The following is a 23,547-nucleotide window of genomic DNA, read 5'->3' as shown; positions in this document are numbered from 1 at the left end:
TACCTTTACTTTGTCCTGAAAGGATAAGTGTCGCTGTTAAGAGTTCTATGGATCTCTTAATTGAAAGTTAATTTTAAATCAATAGGGACAGTCTTTTAAATATTGATCATCCTTTTCTACTTAAATTGTTATCAGCTATTTTTTTCCCTTTTTTTTGGTGGCAAATTTGTTCAAATACAATCAATAGCCAGCAATCAGTGCACTGCATAGAAAAACTGACACATTCCCCAAATGCCTGTCAGGCATTGGCTTATCTCCCAGCTCACATGCATTCTTGCGTGTAGAATCCTATGTCAGTCCTGTGAACTGTAAGCATGTATAAAGTTGCATAAAGAAAAAAAAGTCAAGTTGTCTATTAGTTCATTTGATTATAGTGGTTTATTATGGATTAAACAATTTACATTTAACGCACAGACTAACAAACAAATGTGGCCTGTGCATTCCAACATAAAATTGAGTATATAGCAATTCAGAAGAGGTATATGCAAGGGACATGCCGAGATCATTGTTCATTACTTTATATGCAGCCATCCATCTAACATGTTTTAGCTCTTAATGGAATTAGGCATCGGGTGCATACGCACAAGTTTATCCAGTTGTGGGTCACCAAGTAATTTTATTTATTTTGCTTCCCGTAGATATCATTTGTCTGCGCAGAGGGGAAAAAAAAGCTCTGCTTTGTTTCTTTTTCAATATGACAAAGAGAGCAGTTGAGTTAAAAGGATACAAATTTCATTTTATGAGAGTCATCATAATTAACCCAATAAAGTAAACTTGGCTACACGTGGCTTTCAACATAGCAGCAGAGAGGCAGCTGTAGCTTGAATTACTTGCTGCTTTTACTACACTGCCTACAAAGCTGGGACTGAGGGCTTGGGTCTTACTGCTTAAAACACATACAAGCTAGCCTAACCCACTGAATGCCGGGAAAACTGTACTGATGAAACATATCCACTACCTGCCCTTTAGGAAATATTAGATTTCTGCCTTCCATGCAGATTCAAAACCTTCAGTACTTTCTGAGTCACCGATATGAATATCAGAAATGTGACCTTAAAAATATTGAGGTCTGAGAAGATACGCATACAACCAGCATATACAGGTAAATAAGTACCATTGATTTAAAGTCCAACTTAACTTTTCAGATTAAATTAAGTACGTTAAGGGTGCATCAAACAAAAGATGAGCCAAGTCTAACAGTTCAATTTGGAAAATCCTGAACACAGTTACAGAGAAGGATCTTTGCTCTTTTTGGGAAGCAGTGGTCCCTCTGCTGAAGTCTGAGTAGGTTAGACCTATAGATCTTCAATCAGCCAATGCTATCAAAATTGATGATCTGAAATGCTCATTGAAGAGTTCTAGCTACATGAATTGTAGGACTTTTTGTTTTAATGCCCTTCCAAAGTATTTCGCTAATTGACACAAAGTTCAGTTGAACATGAAGCTTTGCATTCTACAGGTTGACACTTTTGTGTAAACAATGTATATGATGTATGTAGTGCACCACATGGAAATAAACATTTGAAGCATTATGCTTAGCCTATCTGCTTTTATGTTTAATACGCTACATTTTCCTGCTTTCAATAGTTAGCATAAGTCTTTCTTCTCAGGGATTTTCATTATTATCCTTATTATAAATAAACAGGATTTATATAGCGCCAACATATTACACAGTGCTGTATATTAAATAGGGGTTGCAAAAGACAGACAGATACAAACAATGACACAGAAGGAAGAGAGGACCCTGCTCGAAAGAGCTTACAATCTAAGAATCATCCTCCCCTGCACGCATTCATTGACTTCTGCCTGCCTACAATTTGTTTGTTCTACATTGTCAGTTATGTCTGCATTGTTCTTCTTTGCCTTATATGTGCCTGACCAGTTTCCATCCAAATAGAGGTCCGCCTGCAAAAAATAAATAAATAAAAAATAAATAAAAACATATTCTTAGTATGCTAAATATACATCAGGCATGAGAATATTTTGTTTAAAGTGTATCAACTTCCATAGCCACCCCCTCCTGCACCTTACAATTGGTTAGAAAGGCCGTTCATTATTGTTATGAGCCAATAATAGGGGATGGGGGGAGGGTGCGCGAACCAGAAACCATGGAAGCATGGAAGCTGCACACTATTTGCATATTAGGGATTCTGCTGTTTTAGGATTTATAAAGGAACATACAAAGCACGTGAGCAACCACATGGTAAGTAACCATTTCTCAGCTATTTATTTTCTGCACAGGTTTGCTTTATAATAGAAGAATTTACTTGAACCAGTTTCCTAGTTCGGAATCAGCATTAGTCTAGTGGCTTATACCTTGCCTGTAAAGTCTCCTGCCACAACAGCTCTTTCACTGCTGCTGATAAGAGGTCAGAGGACACCGCATATGCCTGCCAGGGTCAGCAGCAGTACTTACGAAATGTTTGCAGTGCTCCTCTGCCCTTTATTGTCAGTGCAGAATAAGCTTTGCTGTGCAGGTACAATATAAATTAAATGTTTTGCCATCTGCACAGTTGTATTTAAAATAACGGATATTCTAAAATTATGTCATGTATTTTATCATATAAACTACGTTTCTGATCTTCTTACTCATTTAGCAATATGCTAACTTTGTGCAAAATGATAAGCAACATCAGTGTTACCTATTTTCAAAACACTGTTCTGGAGTTCATCTGTGTGGATAGATCACATGATTTCTGGAAGAGGCATTGTGGTTATTTCATGGTAATAAAAACTGCAGAAATGCAGACGTTTTACTTTAGACCGAATCTGGATGGTGAATTTTACAAGAATGTTGAAGGCGCGTAGGTTAAATTTGGTGCATTACAATTTTGTATACCAATGTGATGTGACATAAAGGTAGTGTAAGGGATCTTCTTTTGCAATAAATATGAAATGTATGGTAATCTTTAGCAGCCAATCAGTATTTTTCAGTGTAATTTAATTTTGTAACATTGGATTGGTATGGGATACTGCACTTTGCCCTGCATTAATAAATATGTTTAAACTGAATTTTGGTGAACACAAATGATTCATTGGCTGGAAAGTGTTCATGAACAGCTTTGTGTGCCATCGAGCTAGAAGGAACAGTGAAGGGCTGCAGTTATGTTGACAGACATCTGACCAAGTCTAAATATATCTCTGTAATTATGTTTCTTTTTTAAATGGCCATTCAACATTAAATCCTGTAATTAGGGATGTTTATGACATTTGATCATCCTTGGCTTAAAATAATAAACAAAATGAATGTCCCTGTTTCAGAATATCTTCCAAGCTAGCATTGAGAGCTCTAACCACAAAACCAAGCAATTTGCACTTTTTTTCTGCTATTAAAACAAACTCTTTGTGCTGTCCTACAAATCCGCTCTTCTTTAATCCTACATTATTGTCCTCTTAATGCAGCATCTCTGAGCCCATTTCATTCCATTTTCTGTGTTAGGAAAGCTATATCAAAAGAGAAGATTAAATAGAAAATAGCTGGGTGTCATTGGTTCATATGCATACGGGTTCAGCATGCAAGATGCCACGGCTAGGGCAGGTCCTATGATGTGACTGATAGATCTTATTTGGCTGATAGAGTTGACCAAGGAAACAGAGCTACAGCTGGTTACTTCATTAGGTCCTCTCATTGATTGAACCCTGCTGAAGTGATGCAGCAGGCTCCTCTGATAACTGGGAGTAATAGTACAAAATGAATTCTTATCACAGAGATTGGAAAGGCCATTAACCCTGGCCTCCAGTGCTATTGAGAGGTCACAGACAGGAAGCCAAGTAGTGACTGTGAAAACTGTTTTCTACCTAAATACAGGTCCATATTGTTTTCTATTCAACTCTTTTTTTCCTTTTTTAACCAGTTGCTACACATTAATAATTTTTCAGGTGTATGTAATTTATAGAAGGAAAAAATAATGAAAGAAATAGGCGTGCGGACAAAAAAAAAGATGGCATCTGCCAAGCTTGCTTTTAATTACTCACTGGTGCCAACTGTAGTCACTTGGTACGCTTGTTTACTTAAATGTATTCATCTATCCTGTCTTCGAGGTAAAATGATATGAGCTATGACATTAGGTGGCGGCTGGACACTGCACTCTATCCTATGAAACCTGAAGGCCAGGTTGGGTGAGACAGGTGGTTAACTGCTCCGGGGTGCTTAGTTTCAACCGATATGTGTCTTCTTCCCATGACTTTATGTTTAAAGTGAACATGCCTCTCTCCTCAACTGCATGCAAGTATAAAGACACACACGCAAACTAACATTGATATTTATTAAAAAAAATGTTTTGAGGGTTGCATGGATGGCTCACGGGCTAGCCCCCTCATCCCTTGGCCAGGACACTGAGCAAGGAATTTGCATGTTCTACCCTTGTTCATGTAGGCTAGAAATGTTGTGGTGCCAGCTGCACAGTGCAATATGGACATGTGAAGATGATTATAAAGAACATAAATATATATAATCACACAAACATAATAGAGGTCACATTCTGAATGTACTTCTCATTTATTCCTTGGATTTTACCTGTACATATAGTTAATGATTTCCTCATAATGTAGAGTTCAATTGACCACAAGCAAACTGGCTAATCCCACATGTGACAGCTGTGGACTTTCCCACATTTGTCATGTCTGCTCCACAGAAGGAAATGTGTGGAGTGTAAAACTGTCTTGACAGTGTACGCTTCTCCAGGGCATTAGCTCAATGCACTTTTATGTTGGAGGTTTGGAAATAAAGCTAAAACTTATGTATGCTGTTACCCAAAATTCTTGTACAACACATGGTTCCTTTAGGGCCAACATCTTCCAAACCTCAAGGCTCTGGCTGAGAGGAAGAGATGTATGCCTGAAAAGAACAGAAGGACTTACTAGTATTACTTTGACATAAAAAAGTGATTTGCTGTAACCCCTGGGAACCAATCCAAAATCCGCCTTCAATATCCTACAATGAATTTCTCAATGTTAAAATTTGATTTGTTTTGTTTTTTTATCTTATATACAGTTTCCAGTTTATACACCTTTTTATGATTGAAAGTTTTCAAGGGGCACACATAATGAATAACAAACTAAAAATTTTAATGTACACTTATATAACATTTATAGATACATTAATGTAACCTATATAAAGATGCAACAATTCTCTTTAACAATATGTGTAACCATAACACTAAAATCTTCTATAATCTTTTACATAATAATGTAAAAGTAACTAAATGTTTTGGAATTGTATACACTCTAAGCCCAGTCATGATTGGTTCTCTTTAAATGCATGGTCTCTGCTGCTCTAAGCATACTTAAGTCAGACTACGTGATCTAAGCTATGTATCTTTTTTTTACATAACCTTTTTTATTTTACTGTTACATTTATATGAATGGCATCCAAAGCACAGGAACAGTTAACCAAGTAAACGACTTCAAAATAACCCCTTTCATAACTGCAGTGTGCGTTTCAGCTGTACAATACCACTTCTTTTTATGTACTTTAACCAATGTTCTTAGGCCTTATTTAGCAATATGTTGGTGGCTTCTATACTTGTGATTGTGATTTAATTGCAGTGTCTGTGGTGGTGTGGTATTCAAAAGCGAGCCAACCATTCACAAGAAGCAAGTTCATTTGAATGTAAATGGGGTCCTGTGGATGGAAAAAACTGCCAGCTCCTCATCTTGGGGGACCCACCCAGGCATTTGGTTTGGCCTTCTATGCATAAATAATAACAAGAAGGTATGCTGTCATTGCCTTACATGAAATACCAAAAGTGGTTTGGCCCAGAGCACAGAAATGAAGCTGGTTTGGATAAACTTACATCTCAAATCCTTATTTTGATTATAAGTTCTTTTTTTCTTTTATTTTCTGGATTTATTTTCAGGAACAGATGAATAAGAATAAAAATAACCCTTTAAATACACAAAATATTTAATTGGCATTTTTCAAATTATTTAAAAACAGAAAAAACTTGAAGAATTAAAGAAAGTGGTTTATAATAATACATACTGTAAAGGTCTCCTTATAAAGGTTCAAAAAAGTGTTAGAATTCACGATGACTGCGATAAAACAGACAATGAGAGGAGATATTCCACTTATCACAGCAGATTCCTGACTGATCCCATTGAAGAACAATAAATTAGTCACACTTTAAAACAATGGACTGTACTAAGCTATGGTACATGACAAATAATAAATGTTAAGATCATTTTATTACTAAAAGTAGTAAAGGAAGAAGGGCAAATGCCAACCTTTTTCTAAAAAAAATATTAGCTGCCTGGTTATTAGGATGACCCAGTGGCTTTAAAACTTTCAAAGATACAAGAAACAAACAAGAGTTAACTGGGAGACTTGGCATTTATAAAACTCACATTTTACAGAATATGAAGACAGCAAATGCAACCTCCATTTTTCTCTCTGGAAAGGTTTCCTTTATATGTAATGCAGGTGTTGACTGTACAGGACTTGAGCCTTCTGTTAAGTGGTGCCACATAACATGCAAGCCCATTTTCTTATTCAGCACTGAGTGCCCTGAATCCTTAGATGCCCTGTCATCCAAACATTGGCCAGATTTCAGAGTCTGGCCCTTCTACCACCCACCTCCAAAACCTTATTTATTGACCACCCAAAATGATAAAGTAGCAATATCAAGCCTTAGAAGTCAAGGTCACCGTCAAGGAGATTGTGAACAAGTGTTGGAAGTCAGAAATCTAAAATGATTATTACGTTTATAATCATTGTGTTACTAAACTTTATTTCTGCGGTGGTAAAACAGTTACCTAATCTATTAGTATTAACTAAATGTGAAAATGCATAACAAAAAAAGAAAAACATCGAAGAGCCATGACTTTGAAGGTCTATCGGGCAAGGTCATCATTTTATGAAGCCATTTAAATCAATTTAAGGCACACAGAGAAAATGCAAAAGAATGTTTCATAGTTCTTGTTCTGACAAAAATGTGGAAAACACAAAGGAAGGTGGTTGTGTTGGCGACCAATTTGATTTCAGTCACTATTATTCCAGAGCTGTTCAAAAAAAAACAGCGAGTTCAGCATTAGAAGATAGTGAACAAGTATTCTCTTCTGTGAGAGAGGATGAGTAAATTGCTTACTGCTTGTCTTTGGGCCTGATTTAATAAAGAGCTCACAGAATGGAGAAGATGGGACTATTATGGAAGAACCTGGATGATCCAACAAACCTACAGCCTACATGGCTTTTTACCAGTCCTTGATATAAAGCTGTACATGGTCACTCTGAGCCATCAAAACAATTAAATGCTAGTTGACAGCAGTTTTGTTAGGTTTGAATAATATTTTATCTTTGATATGCTGGATTATAATATATCTTGATTTTTTTACAATAATGAAAGCCTTGTATCTTATCCATGGAGGCCTCTATAGGCCTTTGAACACCATAGATAATGCATGACAAATACAAAACACCTTTGGGTTACCTTTTTAATTGTGTAACGCACAGAGCAGTTTCTGAAATTAAGCTACAATTAAATTAAAATATCTAGTAAGTATTTGTCATTGAAGATGAGTGTAAGTATTTTACTGATGCTCCTTAGTGTAACCTGCCAAGGCAACATCGAAGATTAAATTACGAGGCCAGAAAAAAAGAATCTGTAGCAAAATATTTTTGGAAAATCATTTTTTCTAATTAAAGTCATACTATTGCTTATCTCATTTATCAAGAATGTTCTTTCTGCAGCAGATGTTTAGCTAGAGAAGTGCCTTGAAATATCTGTGTACTGCACAGCACCTGAGGTAAAACTCATGTGTAAAGCTTTTGAACTTGCAATTAATTGTCTTTTGTTGTGTAGCTGGGTCTTTTTTTTTTTCAGAGCTGGAATAATCTTAAATATGCTGCCAATGCGGGCTACAATCATGAAAAAAACACCATTACAAGTAGGCCAGAGCCCTAAGCTGTAGTATTAAATAGGCCAAAACATAAATGTACAGGGTAGCACCTTCTAAATAAAAGAATTTAAAGTTATTTCTACTCATTAAGATGTATTCAGAGTGGATTAAAAATTAGTCATTAATGCACATTCCAAAGCCTGAATCCTAGTTTCATAATATTAATATTTCTTATTGATTTGTTAATCCATGTTGATGCCACTAATATGAACTGCTTGAAAATGCACTGAATTGTAAACAGATTAAAGAATAAAATACCAAGAAAGGTCAATTAAACAACAAACCACATGATTTTTTTCTTTCTTCTTTAATGTTGACTTTTTCAGTAATCTCAGTTTTATTTGTACATTGGCAGTGTTTAAGAAAACATCCCAAATTCTATTCAATTTTGTATTAAAATGATTGGAGAACTCTCTAACATTTGTTCCTTGAAATGACTGTCTCTAGAATAATGACGACTGATCGGTTTGCTGCAGTTGCTTCTTGACCAAGTTGTGCTCTGCTGCAGCAAAGGTCAATTAACCTATAGGTGAAACAGTTCCAATATATATCAGCCCGTTTTAGCCGGGCACACCACCAAGCACTTTTTAGTAAACCCCCAGGGTATTTTTGGGTGGTTACTGAAGAGTTGGATCACGATACAGGGGCCGCCATCTGCCTTCAATTTCTTACCATTCAGCGTTAAAACAATTCTGGGTTAAACACTGAACTGGTTGGGTGCTTGTTCACAGTTCAGTTTATATTCTTTTTTTAATTTGGCTGCTAAGGTATTTCTGACATACTGCTTTTATTCAAGTTGAGATTAATACCATACAACAATTGTTAGTTTTTTTTTTTTTTTTTTTTTTAAATCCATGATTTTATGGGGCACTTTTACAGTTTTCTTTTCCATTTTCCTCTTTCACATTACCAAAGCTCTATGCAATGGCAGGAATCACACATAAATGTATTTTCCTAGTATTTACAGAGCATTTGTCAGAACCAACGCTGTGTTTTAGACTTGATTTGATAGGAAGTTTTGCCTGTATCTCATGTATCTCATCTTACATATCTTGTAAGCTGGCAAGCTTCAAAGATTTGAATTGCTCATCTATTGATTCTTAGTTTTATTAGATTGTGCTGGTTTGTTAACAATAACTAGAGTTGTATGTTTAGCTTCCATAACGCTTTCTGGGTTATAAAGGCGTTAGAGTCACGCAGTACCTAGATAATGCATATTTCAATGTGAGATATAAAATATTGGATAGCATTTTTTCTGTATTTTTCTGTCACATTCATTCACACATTTCTACACATACACCTCCTACATTGTGTATTTACTGACAACCCTGTATTGTCATGGTGTTTTTAAAATGCTTAATGCTGTCACTGCAATTCAGCAAGGGGAAGATAGCATGCTTAGACTGATCCAATCAGAAGGCAGATGGGTTTCCGATTTTGGTAGCCATCTTTGACATATATAAGCATCTTCCTTTTTTCAATGAAAAAGACTGACTGTATTCTTTTGTGCTGAAACCTCAAATGTCATCTTCTATAAATTGTCTTACATACCAGGTACCGGCTCCATAAAGTATTCTTCTAACATATTAGTTACCCAATATTTTGAATGCTACTGTTAACATACAGAGTAATTCTACCATATAGCTATGTGTCTACATCCCTAACCGATAGTGGTATATACAGCTAGTAATATCACAGGCTTTTCTGTTTATGGTTGCAAGTCATAAAGAAAATAACGGACACCAAGGATGGGTTCCTTATCTAAGCATAGGACTGCAAGAGCAGAATTCATTGCACTGTACAGCAGAATCACTGTACGTCCTTCATATATAACCCTTTCATTTACTTCTGCGTCATTCAGTGGGTACAATTTCTTGTTTCTTATGGCTGGCCAAATATTTATGACCTCTTAATGTACAAACATTAAGTATTTTAGAGGTGGCACAATGGTTTTTTTGCAAATATTATTTTTGTGTATTTATATCTTGCCAACGTAATACACTGCATGTATAATAATGTCCATAGTCATGTCACTAGATCTCAGAGAAGTTCATAACCTTATGTCCCTACCATAAAATAATGCACACAACTTAGTCTAAGGCCAGTTTAGGAGAACACAGTTAATACCTAGTATGTTCTTGGGGAATGGAGCTGACACAAACACAGAGAGAACATACAATTTCCATGCAGATAGTGTCCTGGTCGACATGCAAGTCACCAAAAACTTAACTTAGCAAGAAATATGGTAAAATATGCATAATGGTTTGGGGGTGGTGTTGGTGTCCAAGGGCCTTGGTAGAAAGAATCCAAGAAATAGGGAAAGGTTAAAATCACTCAATGTCTGACCAAACAGCAGGTACAAGAAGTGCACGGTACAGATCATTGCTACTAAAGGAGGGTCAATTTATTATGAAATGCAAGGATTTTCAAAATATTTTAAGCTTGTATTATCCATATTTAAACCGTGTAATAAATGAAGATATGAATAAATACAATATTATTGTATGCAGATAGTAGTTTGCTGATACAGTAATATAGTGGAATATTAGACAACATTTTAGGCATCATTTATGAAGAAGGCAATTCTGAAGGGTTCACAAACGCTGACATCATATACGCTGCCTATAACATGTAAGCATGCATTTGTCTCACTGCAATCATTTCTAAAGGTAAAATAAAAAGGAATTGTCCAGGCATCCTGCAATTAAATCTTGTTCTATTTACCTCATGGGACATAGGTGTAGTATATTTCAGCAGGCATATTGGGATTGCACAGCATCAAAGATTTATACACTGAAATACACATCCCTATAATGAAACCTGTATATTATGAGAGAGTCTGTGAGCCAGATAGAGGTAGCATTTAATATGATAGAGGGGGGGTGGAGGCTTGATTGCCGTTGGAGGGGCTTTGTCTGCATTGTCTTTGAAATGTAATGTGTCACTCTGACCCAGCTGTATACTGCAGAGTATTGCATCATTTTTCATGTCAAATGTCTGTCATGGCTGATTTTTTCCTATCATCCTGTAAGCAGCCAGAGGACTTTAGGCAGAAAAAAAAATAGTGAATATATATCGCATATTACAAATATGACTGGAGTGCTTGATGCATGAAAGCTCATTACAAATATTGTAGGCTGCTTACATGCAATTAGGACATTTGTAGAATACATTTCTGAATGACAGAAGCAATATGTGATATACACACAATATAAATTTAACCAGCCTAGCCTTTTATACCCAACTTTTCTGGTGTAACAAGACTAAGGCCCCAGTTAGCTATTAAACAGATTGCTCATTTTGCATAGGAAAATTCCCAAAGCTTTTGACACAAGACACAATATTTTCTAAACTATCGCCTGCTTCCTGTAAATATTTCATGCGGCAATGTACAATAGCCTGATAATATAATCATAAAAGAAGTCAGAATTATATTTCACAGCGTTTACATTGAGGGGCAATATTTCCCTGAGGGTACTAAAAGGGTTTTGAAGGACGGCAATGCCTCAATTTCAGATGGTATTATTTTTAATTTCAAGCAGAGGAAAACTGTATGAAATGTGTAAATAGATTTGGTACATTTAATATATATCATATGAAACCACAGAGAGACGGGCCAATTTCTGTCATTAAATACCATTCATGAGTCTGATCAATGTTTTCTACCACATATAATAGCCCTTGTCTTTAAGCTGACAGTCACCTACCTACACTTTCTCATGGCCCGACATAAATCACCTCTTACATTCACAGGTCTGAGAAACAGCTGTGATCATCCTTCCATGATTGACAGATCACCCCTCAACTAAAAACACCATACTACATGCCTCTTACCAAAATCACCTTCCACCCTGCAGGATGACCGATACCACGTACAGCATGAATAGGACTCCACTCTCTATAGCAATGTTACACCACCTTACATAGACTGACATAAAATAACACCCAACTGACTGACAGATTCATTAATACCTACAAGCCTTCCAGATAACTTTGCGGGCTAATGACTACTCACTGATTGACAACCAACAGCGTACACTCACCTTGCTGATAACCACATACCATGGGACCATTAAAAATGATCATGCTCCTTTACTAGCAATAACATCCACATGTTAAAGCCCATCAAAAACTGACAATCATGCAGTCCCTTGGACTGACAACCCTCTCCACCTACCCATGGACCAGTAGCCCCTCATATTCACATTAAAGCCATGGCTACCAATTCCAAAATATGTTGGTGGGATTTATCTCTCCATTATATAAAACCTATTTTTATATCAACAAATTATAAATATATATATATATATAATTTTTTTTTTTTCATACACACAAGTTTTCTTTTCAGGTTGTCATAATTAATGACACAGCTTTATCATCCATTCCATATCACACTAGCAGATCTCCACACAGAGAGAGCATACAATATCAAGATGTAGCATAATTGCTGCTATAGTTTTCTTCCTCTTTTGTTTAAAGAAAAGAATGAAGACAATTATATTGGCCGCTGTTAACTCACTAAGACACTGTTCCTTTATTGTGTACCTCTTAGCATAATAAAGACAATTGTGTCTTTAGTGATCCAGCAGCCATTTTTTGTTTAACTTTAAAGGAGTAAATGTGTAATCCATGCCATTGTCATCACAATGATGCAACTGAGAAAATGCATAAAATAACATCATTAAGACTTACATTAACATGGTACAGCATGTGAGCTTATAGTATACAGAAACACTTTTCTTTATTCTTTCTTAAAGTACTGAGTACAGCACTCGCCAAATATTCACTTCAGGTCTATCTTCTTTGTGCATGTGTTTAAAATAAGTGATTTATTTACTTGCAGGAGATGTTAGGTGAATGTCGTTTTCACTTCTTTATAAACATAGCCCTTAGTGTGTATTCTCATTATATTTACAAATAATCAGAAAAAGAATTTATGGGCTGCTCTAATGTATTCCAAGTCCACACAGCTGCTGCTAGGACTAAGGGTATTCCACAATGTAGAGGCAGGCAAAAGCTCATTTTCTAGACCTAATATAAAACAGGCAGCTTCTTAAGGTTCTTCTGCAATGCTTTCCAGAAAACATGAAGGAGGGGCTGACCAGAGAGCAGGCTTTCACAACACATTCAATAACCCTTTATCAGTGCTAAACCTCCAATACATTTAAACACAAAATCTATACATTCAATGAGACTAACTGCCAAACCAATAGAAATAATGACTGAACAGGATGCGCGGAACAATGGAGAGGCCGAAAGCCAAAACTACAAGTAAGATAAGGGGTTTGTAAAAACGCAGGAAGTTTCATAAATATTACTGGCTGTAGGAAGTGGTGATTTCAGGAAAAAAATTGAATTTTCCCCATAAAAGCACATAACTTTATATACAAAAAACATATGCACTGTAATAAAAAATATATAATCCATTATGTTTTAAGCAAACAGAACAAAAATAGGGGAAATGAACGATCAAGAGGACAGTAAAACCTTAATGCATTACTGAAGCGTGCGTATTACAAATTGCTGTGTTTGGAACCATATGTCATTTTTTTCTTTCCTCTGATATAGCGAATATGCATTTTCATAATTTGCTGCCTTTGACCATGTAATTTCAATGACAAAGAGAGATGTTCCTGACAATAGAAAGAGCCAAAGCCTAATTGTCCCAGGAGCTGCTCAGAAGATCACAAACATCTATACATCTTCATAGATCACTTCTAGGCCAGATGGGTTCCTTTGCAGCAATGTATGTCACACTTCACAATTAACCTAGAGCATCATCCATTTTATTCCACGCGGCTGTGTTCTTTATGGGCCTTTATTGTTTCTTTGCTTTTTGTCATGATGGAGAGGACGTTTGTCAAACACCAGTTCATTTTCAGGACTGACAGAGGGAAAAAAAATAAATTAAAAAATATGTCCGTAAAATCAGACAGAGAAAGTAATATACACAGAGGTATTGAATGCATTAGAAGACTTTGTAGGATTGTGAATGAAAACCTGACCTTGTGACCACCAAGAAATGTGCTTTCTTTACCACATAAATACTGTTTATTAATATTATTAACACATAAGTGTAATTATTAGTTAGAAAACGAAAACACATGATCAGGTTAGTCTTCAAGATCTAGGAAAGGTGTGTCTGTTTCTGTGGAACATAATTCCAGGTTCCTAACAAAGCTTTATTGAAGTATACATAATGTTATCCATGTACATGATGATCTTTTGATCAATGAGACAAACTGCTGATCGCTTCTTATCATAATTACTCAATATATGAAGGACAGGCCTTGCAATGCAATAGGAATTCCTGAGCAACACAAGTATATAGCGCAGAACAAGAAAATCTCATGGTATCAATTCAGCTAAAATTCTTTGCAAAAAATAAGTTACAGAATCCATGCTTTCACCTTACTAGCCCCAAACGAACTAATTTTTTAAACTATTGGATCCACCTTTAAATGACTGCTGTGACTCTAAATAAAATAACTGCATCGTATGGGGGATTTCCAGCTTACATTATACTGTTTTTAAATAATGCAAAAGCAGCAAAACTATTGTTTTGTGATATATATACTATTAAGCAAAAGCAGCTGTAAGGGACAGATTAAGCACCAGAGACTAATTTGTATCGCTATCAACAGCCTTAGAACTGTCCACTCTCGGGATGAATCGTCCATAGTCTAGAAAGAGGTGAAAAGGAGAAAACAAAGTAAAATTTTTGAAAAAAGATCCTTGAAATCTATGGATTTTTATAATCAGGAAACACAATACAAATTCTTGATTTTGCCTGTGCATACTAGCTAATGTAGAAGGTACCAAACACATTGAACCTGTTACTATAGTTGCAGGGCTTATTGCTATGTAGGTTCAAGTTTCTGTACATTGATCAATATAGAAATATAAACACGCAGTTGCCAAATTAATCTCATAAAACATACATGTAGGACTTAAATGCATTGATAAGAAGACATACATTTCCAATGGGAAGGCTAGGTCATGAGAAATAAAAACATTTTTTCTTTGTAATATGCTACTGGATGTATGTGTGAATTCGCTCCAGTTGTCCCTCATTTATCCTCCAGGTTCAAGTACAGGGAATTGTAAACATACTTGAATACAACGGGCTGGTGACCACAGTGTGAGCAAAAGCTGCAAGCTGCTTAGTTCTTCCATTTGTATAGCTTTCCTGATGCCCTTGCTGTTCATCTTGCCCTTAGTCTTAGATAGCTGTATGATATACATTACTTCTAAGGCTGCAACTCCATGAAAACACGTTTTCTTTACATATCTAGGATCATTATACTTTTTTGTTAGCAAAAGGAATGTGTTTTGGTTACATATATATACATTTTTTTTTTATTGCACAAATAAAAAAAGCCATCAAAGACTGGAATAAGATTCTAACTTGGTATAGCAGACAGAAGATGGAGAAAAAAAACATTATTATGGTGTACACTTAGAGCTCTTCTGAGCAGGGTCCTTTCCTCCTCATGTGTAATTGTTTGTGTCTGTCATTTGCAACCCCTATTTAATGAACAGTGCTGCGTAATATGTTGGTGCTATATAAATATTTTTTATTTTTATTAATAATAATAATTCTAGCTGGCCAGCCATAATTACAAGCCTGCATGGGACGTATTTATTTGGAACAGGAATAGAAAAGAAATGGGGGAATTGTTTGAGTGACAAGTGACTAAGAAAATTTTGTGCCACATTGGAATGTTTTCTCCCACTTCCTTAGGAAAGGAAATGAAAATTAATCTCCTGGTAAGGATACTGAAAGCAAAAAAAGAAAAATATATATTCATTTTAACTCCAAAAACTGCCATAAGGTACAGTTTACTTTAAGAGCTGGACCTTTAAATTAGAAAACAAAAAACAGAAGGACTTAAGGACATTATTTAATTTTTTTGCCACCAATTACATTTGTCCTAAATATTATACATTTTCCGAAGGTTTGGTGTCTTTGTCATCTTCGTTCTCCCTTACTTATAAATTTGCTTTTTTTCTTACACATTTCACTAAAAATGACCACAATGACAGCCTGTCAAAAACAGCGAGAAGATAAATATGTTTAATAAAAAGATATGGAAGAAATTTTTAATCCACTGCTCAGTGTCGGAATAGAAAAACATATTTGTCCAGCCTAGAATGTGTCTGCCTGTGTGCATCCTCCATCAAAGACACATTTTGCTACACGCATGATATTGGACCTTGCCTGAAGGGCTCTTAAGAACGGTTCACGTCATAGAAGTCTTTAGGGCACTATATGTTTAAAATTAAGATAGGCATAAAAAACAATAATAGATGATCATTATTTTTTTTTTTAAAAAAAAAAGCAAATGTAAAACTGTGATAGTATGTTCAGGCAATATTAAAATTGGAAAAAAAAGGATTACAGAAAATACATCCTAAAATCTAGATATATGTAGAATGCTGTTTTAACAGCAGCATATATTATATAAGAAATATAATATAAGAAATAAAGCTACAATATTAAAGGTGTGAAAACAATATATTTCCATGAATGCCTGACCCAGGGAGCTTGCAATTGAATTGTTGTTCTCTGGAGCACAATGGAATAAAGTGTTTTGCCCTAGGTCACCAAAAGCTGCCATTGGTCTTGAACCAAGGTCTTCAATTTCAAGGGCCATTGGCTTAACCAAGGCTACACCTTCTTTAAATCATGTTTCCAGTTAATCCTTTCAGTGCTGGGGAAAACTGAGTGATCTCCCCGAGCATCGTAATTGAAGTGCGCTGTAGAATAGGGGGCCATATCGTTCGTAGTAACCCAGCTTGAAACACAGTGACCCCTGGACAAGCTGCTTTTATCTCTTTGCCACAGGCAGTGACTTATGTGAACATAAGCTTAGCAAAATGGAGATTTTTCATGTAGGCCAAGCTTAGCACAGTGCCAGCAGCAGTCAAGTAAAGAAAATTTTTACCCAACCTTATTTTGCTGCCCTAAAGGGTCTGGGACCAAAACTGGAATAAAACCTTTTGAGTTAAAATTTTTAATTTGAACAGTAATCGGGTTACATTTTATGCTTCATTTTTTTCCTTGTAATTAAAAATATACAAAGCCTTTGTGACCCTCTGGAGTCTACCTGTTATAAACAGCTCTCACCTTCCAAGCCATAAAACAGGCCTGCAGCACTCGAACATTAGAGCTAATTGCCTTTCTACATCAAAGGGAATAAAAGAGGATAGAGAGAAATCAGGAAGGGAGGAGGGAAGGACCTCAGCAAAAGGGGGCAACTTCACCTTGAAAGGTTATATGTTTGTGGTTTGGTAAAGCTTTATAAAGTTATGGCCTTTAAAAAAAAACAAAAAAAAAACTGCTGTTTGCGATTAAGTTGATGGGGAAAATCTATCCCGCAATCTTCCCCTGCTGCTGACACTAAGTCTTTGTTCACATTGAGATTTCTCAAACTGTTGCCAGGGTCACTTTGAGGTCAGACACCACGATGATGTATAGAAGACCATGTCTGGGAATTTCTCTCACACTTAAAACACATACCAGAAAAAAAAAGAAAAAAAAAAAAACAGAAGAGCACCCTGCAAAACTTGTCTGATGAGACCCAGATGATAAGATTTCTTTTTAGTACCATTATAATTTGCTTTTTTCCCTCTTCTTGCTTTGCGCTGCTTCCCTGGCATGCAATGTTTTATTAATTCGTGCCACAATAGTCTTAAAAATTTCATGTTCCCCGAAGATAAGGACAGTCAGTAGCTCTTTGACACTTCATTCTCTACCCTTGGGGAATGGGTCAGTAAATCTAGGGTAAGAAAAAAAAACTTGATTTCAAGGAATAAAAAAAAAATGCCACTGGCTGGACTTGGCCCCAGGGCCTAACAGACAGTGGATGCGAGTCTCATGTGTGTGCACTTGGCATTAACACAGCCTAAGCCCGTCATGATCACAGAGTCACAGCAGACCAAACTGTGCCTCCCTCCACCCTAATAAATACAGCGTCACTTCCAACTGTGATGAGAAAGCGTGCCGTGTTTGATTAGCAATCACCAGTGAAGGAATAAAGGGCTGGAGCAGCAAGCAATGTTTTCCTCCCCCCATAATGGCAATCTGTGAATACACATATACATAAATTATCTCAAAGCAAAACCTTTCATTTTAGCAGACGTTTGTAAACTAGCGTGCAATCCTCGCGTGCGGGTGCCGCAATCACCATTAACAAGCCCCTCTTTGTAGCAGAAACAATCTCTTTTAAGCTGTCCAAGACCGTCTTCATGGTACAGCAGTGCATTGCTTGTGTTTATGATATCACCCACCACCACCACCACCGCTGTTCATTTTCAGCCCTTGTAATTATTTCAGTGATGCCGTTTGCCTTTTTTTCCCCCCAATCTTTTGTACTCAGCTGCTGCATATGTTAGACAAGATTTCATTCAGCTGTCAGAGCATTATTAATAAAACATGTGGCGTGGAGAGGTCCACTCTATCTGCTTTCAATCACCGTAGCATTTTCACAATGAAAATTTGATGCAGTACGTAATTTAAACTTAATGCATGATGCTTAAAATGTTTAGAGTGGTAGCTCACTTGCCAACTGTCCTTAATTTCTAAAGACAGCCCTGAGATTTGTCCCAGGAAATATGAATATGGCGTTGTTTTTAATACTAGTAGCCAGTAAATTAAATCACTGCAAATATTTTTATTTCTTAACCAATACATATACACACACTTCGCTAATGGTTTATTGGAATTAGGTATGCTTACATAACAATGAAGCAATATGATGTTTCTGATTTTTTTTTCTTTCTTTTTTTATAAGTGATAGCAACCATGTGCTAGCTATGAAAATCGATCTACTGTGACAGATCACTAGAATTTGTCAAATCTGGATTTGCTCAGTAATAAACCAGGAGCCGTATGTGTAATAAGGGGAAAAAAACTGGGATTCAAGCAGTCTGCTGTGATTCACACCATCTATCTCCTTATATTTAATAGCTGCTAAATAGGGTTAACTATGTCCTCCTTTTCATGACTTAAAAAATACATATGTACATTTCTCTTCTCCTTTACCTAGGGTTTATTTATATGGTCGTTATAGATTTTATGGAACTGAGCAGTCTAGGGCACTGAGCGTACCATTGCCTCTTAATTTATGTAATTTTTACCTGAGTTGAGAAATACGATTTTTATTTTTGTCCAGCAATGAAAACAGCATGAAGTGCAGTTCAGTTGCAGGGCCTGGTTATCTGGCATTACTCAGATTGCTAAAAATTCATTAAAATGTGACATCAGCACTGTGAGAGACAAATGATCACAGGATGAAAAGGAACAGTGGGCCTTTCATGGATTAGTGCTACACAGCCCCAGCATACAGGCTAACTGCATAAACAGATTAATCCACCAGCAGCATAGCTAAGATTTGCAGAATAATTAAATAGGGTTGAGTTACTGTGAAGATTTTCTATGTAATCTGGCTGGTGTGAACATAGAAGTGAGGTGAGTGAGATGCAGATTTCTTGAGATGATCCTTCATTGTATCAAATAACCTTTGTGATTCCCCTTGTGGTAAAACAATAAGAACACTGTAGCTATTCAATTATTAATTACAGGCAGTGCTAAAAAATAAGCACCAGAAGATAGCAGTTTGCAATAGCTATTGTTTTTTTATATTTTTTCTAAAACTATGCCAGTGGTTTCTTTTTTTTTTTTTTTAATATATGCTTTTTTTTAACATTTACCCTTCATCTGTATATTTGCTTGTGCTAGTTTTTTTTTTTCTGAAAAGTACTGAGTTGTCATTATGTTTATTGAGCTTTTTCATGTGCCCTTGCCTTTATCTTTGCCTCTTACATGTATCCATTAGTATCACTCTATATGTGTGCCTGTATGTGTTTGTTGTATATATAACACACTTGCACACAGGTATGTGTTCACATGTTTTTATATATTATATTATATTGTATTATGTATGTATGTATGTTGTATATGTTACAGCTCTATATTGTATGTTACATGCTAGTATCTTATATAGTTTTTATACACTGTTTGCAGTAGCATGTGTATACAGATATGAGGGTATGTTTAAAGATTTCTCATTCTAGCTCTTTCTCTTTCTTGTTGATTTTATTATGCAACAATTTTGTATGTTTCTTACATGGGTATTTGTTGTATAATATAAATCTTGTACATATATTCTTATGATAGAATTTAGACATTTGCTACTGTTGTTGGTATTATTACTGTTTTTTTTGGTTTGTTTTGTTTTGTGTGGCTATGGTTATCATTAGATGGATTCTAAAATATGGCATCTAAAATGTTGCATTTTGTGCTCTTCCAGAAGAACAAGCAGAGGAAACAGAAGAGACTCCAAAACTGTCATCTGCAGTCCAAGCTGAGGACAGAGGCACACATGAGAAAGACAGCAGTGAGGGCAAGGCAGTAAGGGATTCGGGTAAGATTTAATGTTCACCCTCCTCCTTGGATCCTTTGAGATCCCCAGGTCTGCTGCCTCATCCAACACTGTTTTTTTTTTTTCTTCTTTTACTGATCTTTAATTTCCAACTGTCTGGACATTCCTGCTCCCATTCATTGCTTGTGCATTTTGCATGTGATTCCTATCAGTAGCCTCACATTGACCTATTTTTAATCATAACCATCTGACAGGATAGATGCGGATAAGTTGAGGAATATTACAGGACGACCATTGAGATTATTTTTTAATCAAATCAGTTTGTGTGCTTGTAATTTTTTAAGCGCCTTTCATTAATCTTAGCTGTACTTGTGATTCCTCTGACGACATATTAATTTTTCATAAGCGTAGGATTAGATACCACTTGATTTTTTTTCTCCTCCTAGCAATCAAATATCTATCCTTGTAGCTGAAAGAATTACATTTTTTATGTTGACTTTCTGTTCTTAAAGGGCCAACTTGACTTGATTTCTAGACAGTTACATAAAACAGAAATGTTGGCTTGTGTTAATACATACAGTACATAATGTATGCATATATAGAAAAAAGACCTATAGGCAGCAAAACATTTACAATTACCCTTTCAAATATAGTTTAAGCAAATTTTAACTTTTTGCACAGGCACTCCCTGTAAGAGTTGCCACAGAACTTTAGGCTATACTATGCAAAATGTTTAAAGTGAACCAGAGAGGGCAGCCCTCTCTCATCATTCATCATCAGAGTTTGGTAATCTGCTTCTAATCTTTATGGAAGCAAGTTTTCCTACCTTCTGAATGGCCTTACCAGTTGAGCTTGGTATCACAATTGGTAGGGAATGAACAGCTTTTCGGACACCTGTACACACATTTTGGAAATAAACTACTTTGTTTTTGGTATTGTTGCTATTTGTTGTTCTGTACATAAAATTGTAACCTAACTTGGAATTTATTGGATTCTGGTTTTCATTCAACCAATTGGTAAACCAGGGCTGACTGTGTACATTTGAGACAGTTGAGAACCAAAAAATATTATAATAGCATTGTTTTATTAAATTTACCAAACTAGAATGTCCCAGTACAAATAGGCAGATGTATTTTTGCACCTAAATCCCCCTGAATTTGCATGGGGCATCTGTTTATAGAAACAAGACAAAATCCAGCTAAAAGAATGTGCAGATGATCCAGCCTAAGAAGGAGGAAATATCATTGAGACTGGATTTAGAGTGGGGTCAGTTTGATCTTGGATAGACAAAGCTCCATAATGAAAGCTACTGTCTTTGAAAACAAAACCTCTATGTCATGACATTTACTTATGCACAAACAAACCCAAGGCCCGCATCTGGCGCGGATACCCAGGTTTTTCTTTTCTGTGTTTGATTTGGCAAATATGTGACTTCACTCATGATTTGTATGTATGAGATGGAAATCTATGGTTGCAATGAATATTACATTGGCTATTTTTGCTGCACGCTACACCTAGTTACATTAAGTTGGGTTCATTCAAGCAGAAGAAGTGCTGAGAAAGGTTGAAGCCTATTAGTTGCAGGTAGTCATCTATCTTTGTCTTGTATCCCAATGACAGTAGACTCAAAAACTGAGAAAAAAAAAGAACAATTATATTCGAAATAGGCAGTTAGGTATAAAGAATATAATTTTCAATGTAGTTAGCAATGCTTGCATCCTTTAATTGTAAAACACCATCTTTTTATCTTTTATCATGTCACTTAGAATAGCTTAAATCTCACAACAGTTATTATGAGAGGGGAAACTTTTACTTCAAAATGTATTGTCTCATCTGCCTACATAACTTTATGATCAATAGGAAGTCGATTGCTAATTCCAAAGAAAGCAATGACCTGTGCCCCAGCATTCTGATTTGTAAATTGCATTTCTTAACAATATATATAATAGGTAATAATTAATACATAGAGACCCATTTTATATTGTAAGGTAACTTTTTTTGAGCAGTAGAAACTACTAATTTCTTTTTTTTTATTTGAGTATAGGTGAGGTCTTTTTTTCACACCTTATTTTAGCTGATCCTTCATGCAGGGAGGCTCTATTTTACATTTTATTTTCTGATTGCATTAAAAAAAAATGACGCAGCTGAAATGTAATTTGTTATCCCTGACAAATGAGACCTTCTTCTTTCAGGCCCTTATGCAAGACTCCTAGCATACCCAAGGTCAAACCTAACAAAATGTACTTTTGTCCAAGAATAGAATGGCAGCATCAAAGCACATCAAATATTTATTTACTTCATTTTTGTTTTTTATATGCAAACCTGCAAACACCCCTGATGGAACATACAAGCATCAAATTTAGGGATCAAGAATGATTTTCTTTTTTTATTAGAGCAAATAAGACATGTTTTATTAAGGTTTTGTAGGTATTATTTCTGTGTTTTTAATTATGCAACAGCAGTGATATCCTTGCAGGCTCTCATATCAACAGGGCCCCCCCAATACTGTACTAATTTAATTACATATACATAATTGTTATTATTAATAATATACATATTATGCAGTGCTGTACATTAAAGAGGAATCAGTGTAGGAATACAATCTACAAGACACAAATTTCACTCAACTTTGTAACTTTCAGTTAGCAATGTGCTAACATGTAAAAATGTATTGCACAATTTGTTGTACACGTAGTACACAGCAAAATAGAAGAAACCAGTGGGCAGTTCATCTCGGTAGTCCCCACTCATGATGACTGTTTTGGATTGACTTGACACTTTTAACAGGCATAAAACAAATATATCCAGTAAAATGTATTATTCTGCCCATATTCTATTGTAATTCCATAGTTTTTTTTACCTACAAGTTTCATGGCTGTAAAAGTGGGCTTATTCCATCTTAAAGGTAATGTAAATGATGATTAGCGATTTATACTACTTATCTGCCATTCTTCTTTTATGAGCACATTGAAGTAGATACCATAGTTAACTGAATGGGAGAGATGAGCTGCCAATGGTAATTATCTGTAATATGACTGGATGTGCTTGAGGTAAGGCACTTGACTGTGATTTTTACTGGAGGCTTGGATGGACACAGTGTTGCATGTCTAATACCTCTCGCTTTAGTAGCAGGTGGCATTATACAGTTTGGTTTTTAAATAACACCCCGTAACCATTTAAACAAAATCATTTAGGTAGGTTAAAATGGTAAAACTGTTTAAATCTATCAATATATCTAAAATGTTTTAACAATATAGTCCATGAA

At 35.7% G+C, this 23,547-nt stretch overlaps 1 protein-coding gene across 3 annotated transcripts in view; it reads left to right on the top strand.

The window, feature by feature from the left end:
- The window catches only part of ZFHX4 (zinc finger homeobox 4), a 136,004-nt gene that overhangs the window by 95,225 nt on the left and 17,232 nt on the right, over nt 1-23,547 (top strand). For 2 of the 3 annotated variants that reach the window (XM_072411031.1, XM_072411032.1), the window contains exon 5: nt 20,211-20,324. In XM_072411031.1, the coding sequence (XP_072267132.1) occupies nt 20,211-20,324 (114 nt within the window). The remainder of the gene's footprint in view (nt 1-20,210; nt 20,325-23,547) is intronic. The other variant, XM_072411033.1, reaches the window with a different exon arrangement.

The sequence above is a fragment of the Pyxicephalus adspersus genome, chromosome 5, assembly GCF_032062135.1.
Source record: "Pyxicephalus adspersus chromosome 5, UCB_Pads_2.0, whole genome shotgun sequence".
NCBI classification, from domain to species: Eukaryota; Metazoa; Chordata; class Amphibia; order Anura; family Pyxicephalidae; genus Pyxicephalus; species Pyxicephalus adspersus.
The sequence above is the reverse complement of the archived record's forward strand: the minus strand, read 5'-3'. Positions and strand labels throughout refer to the sequence as shown.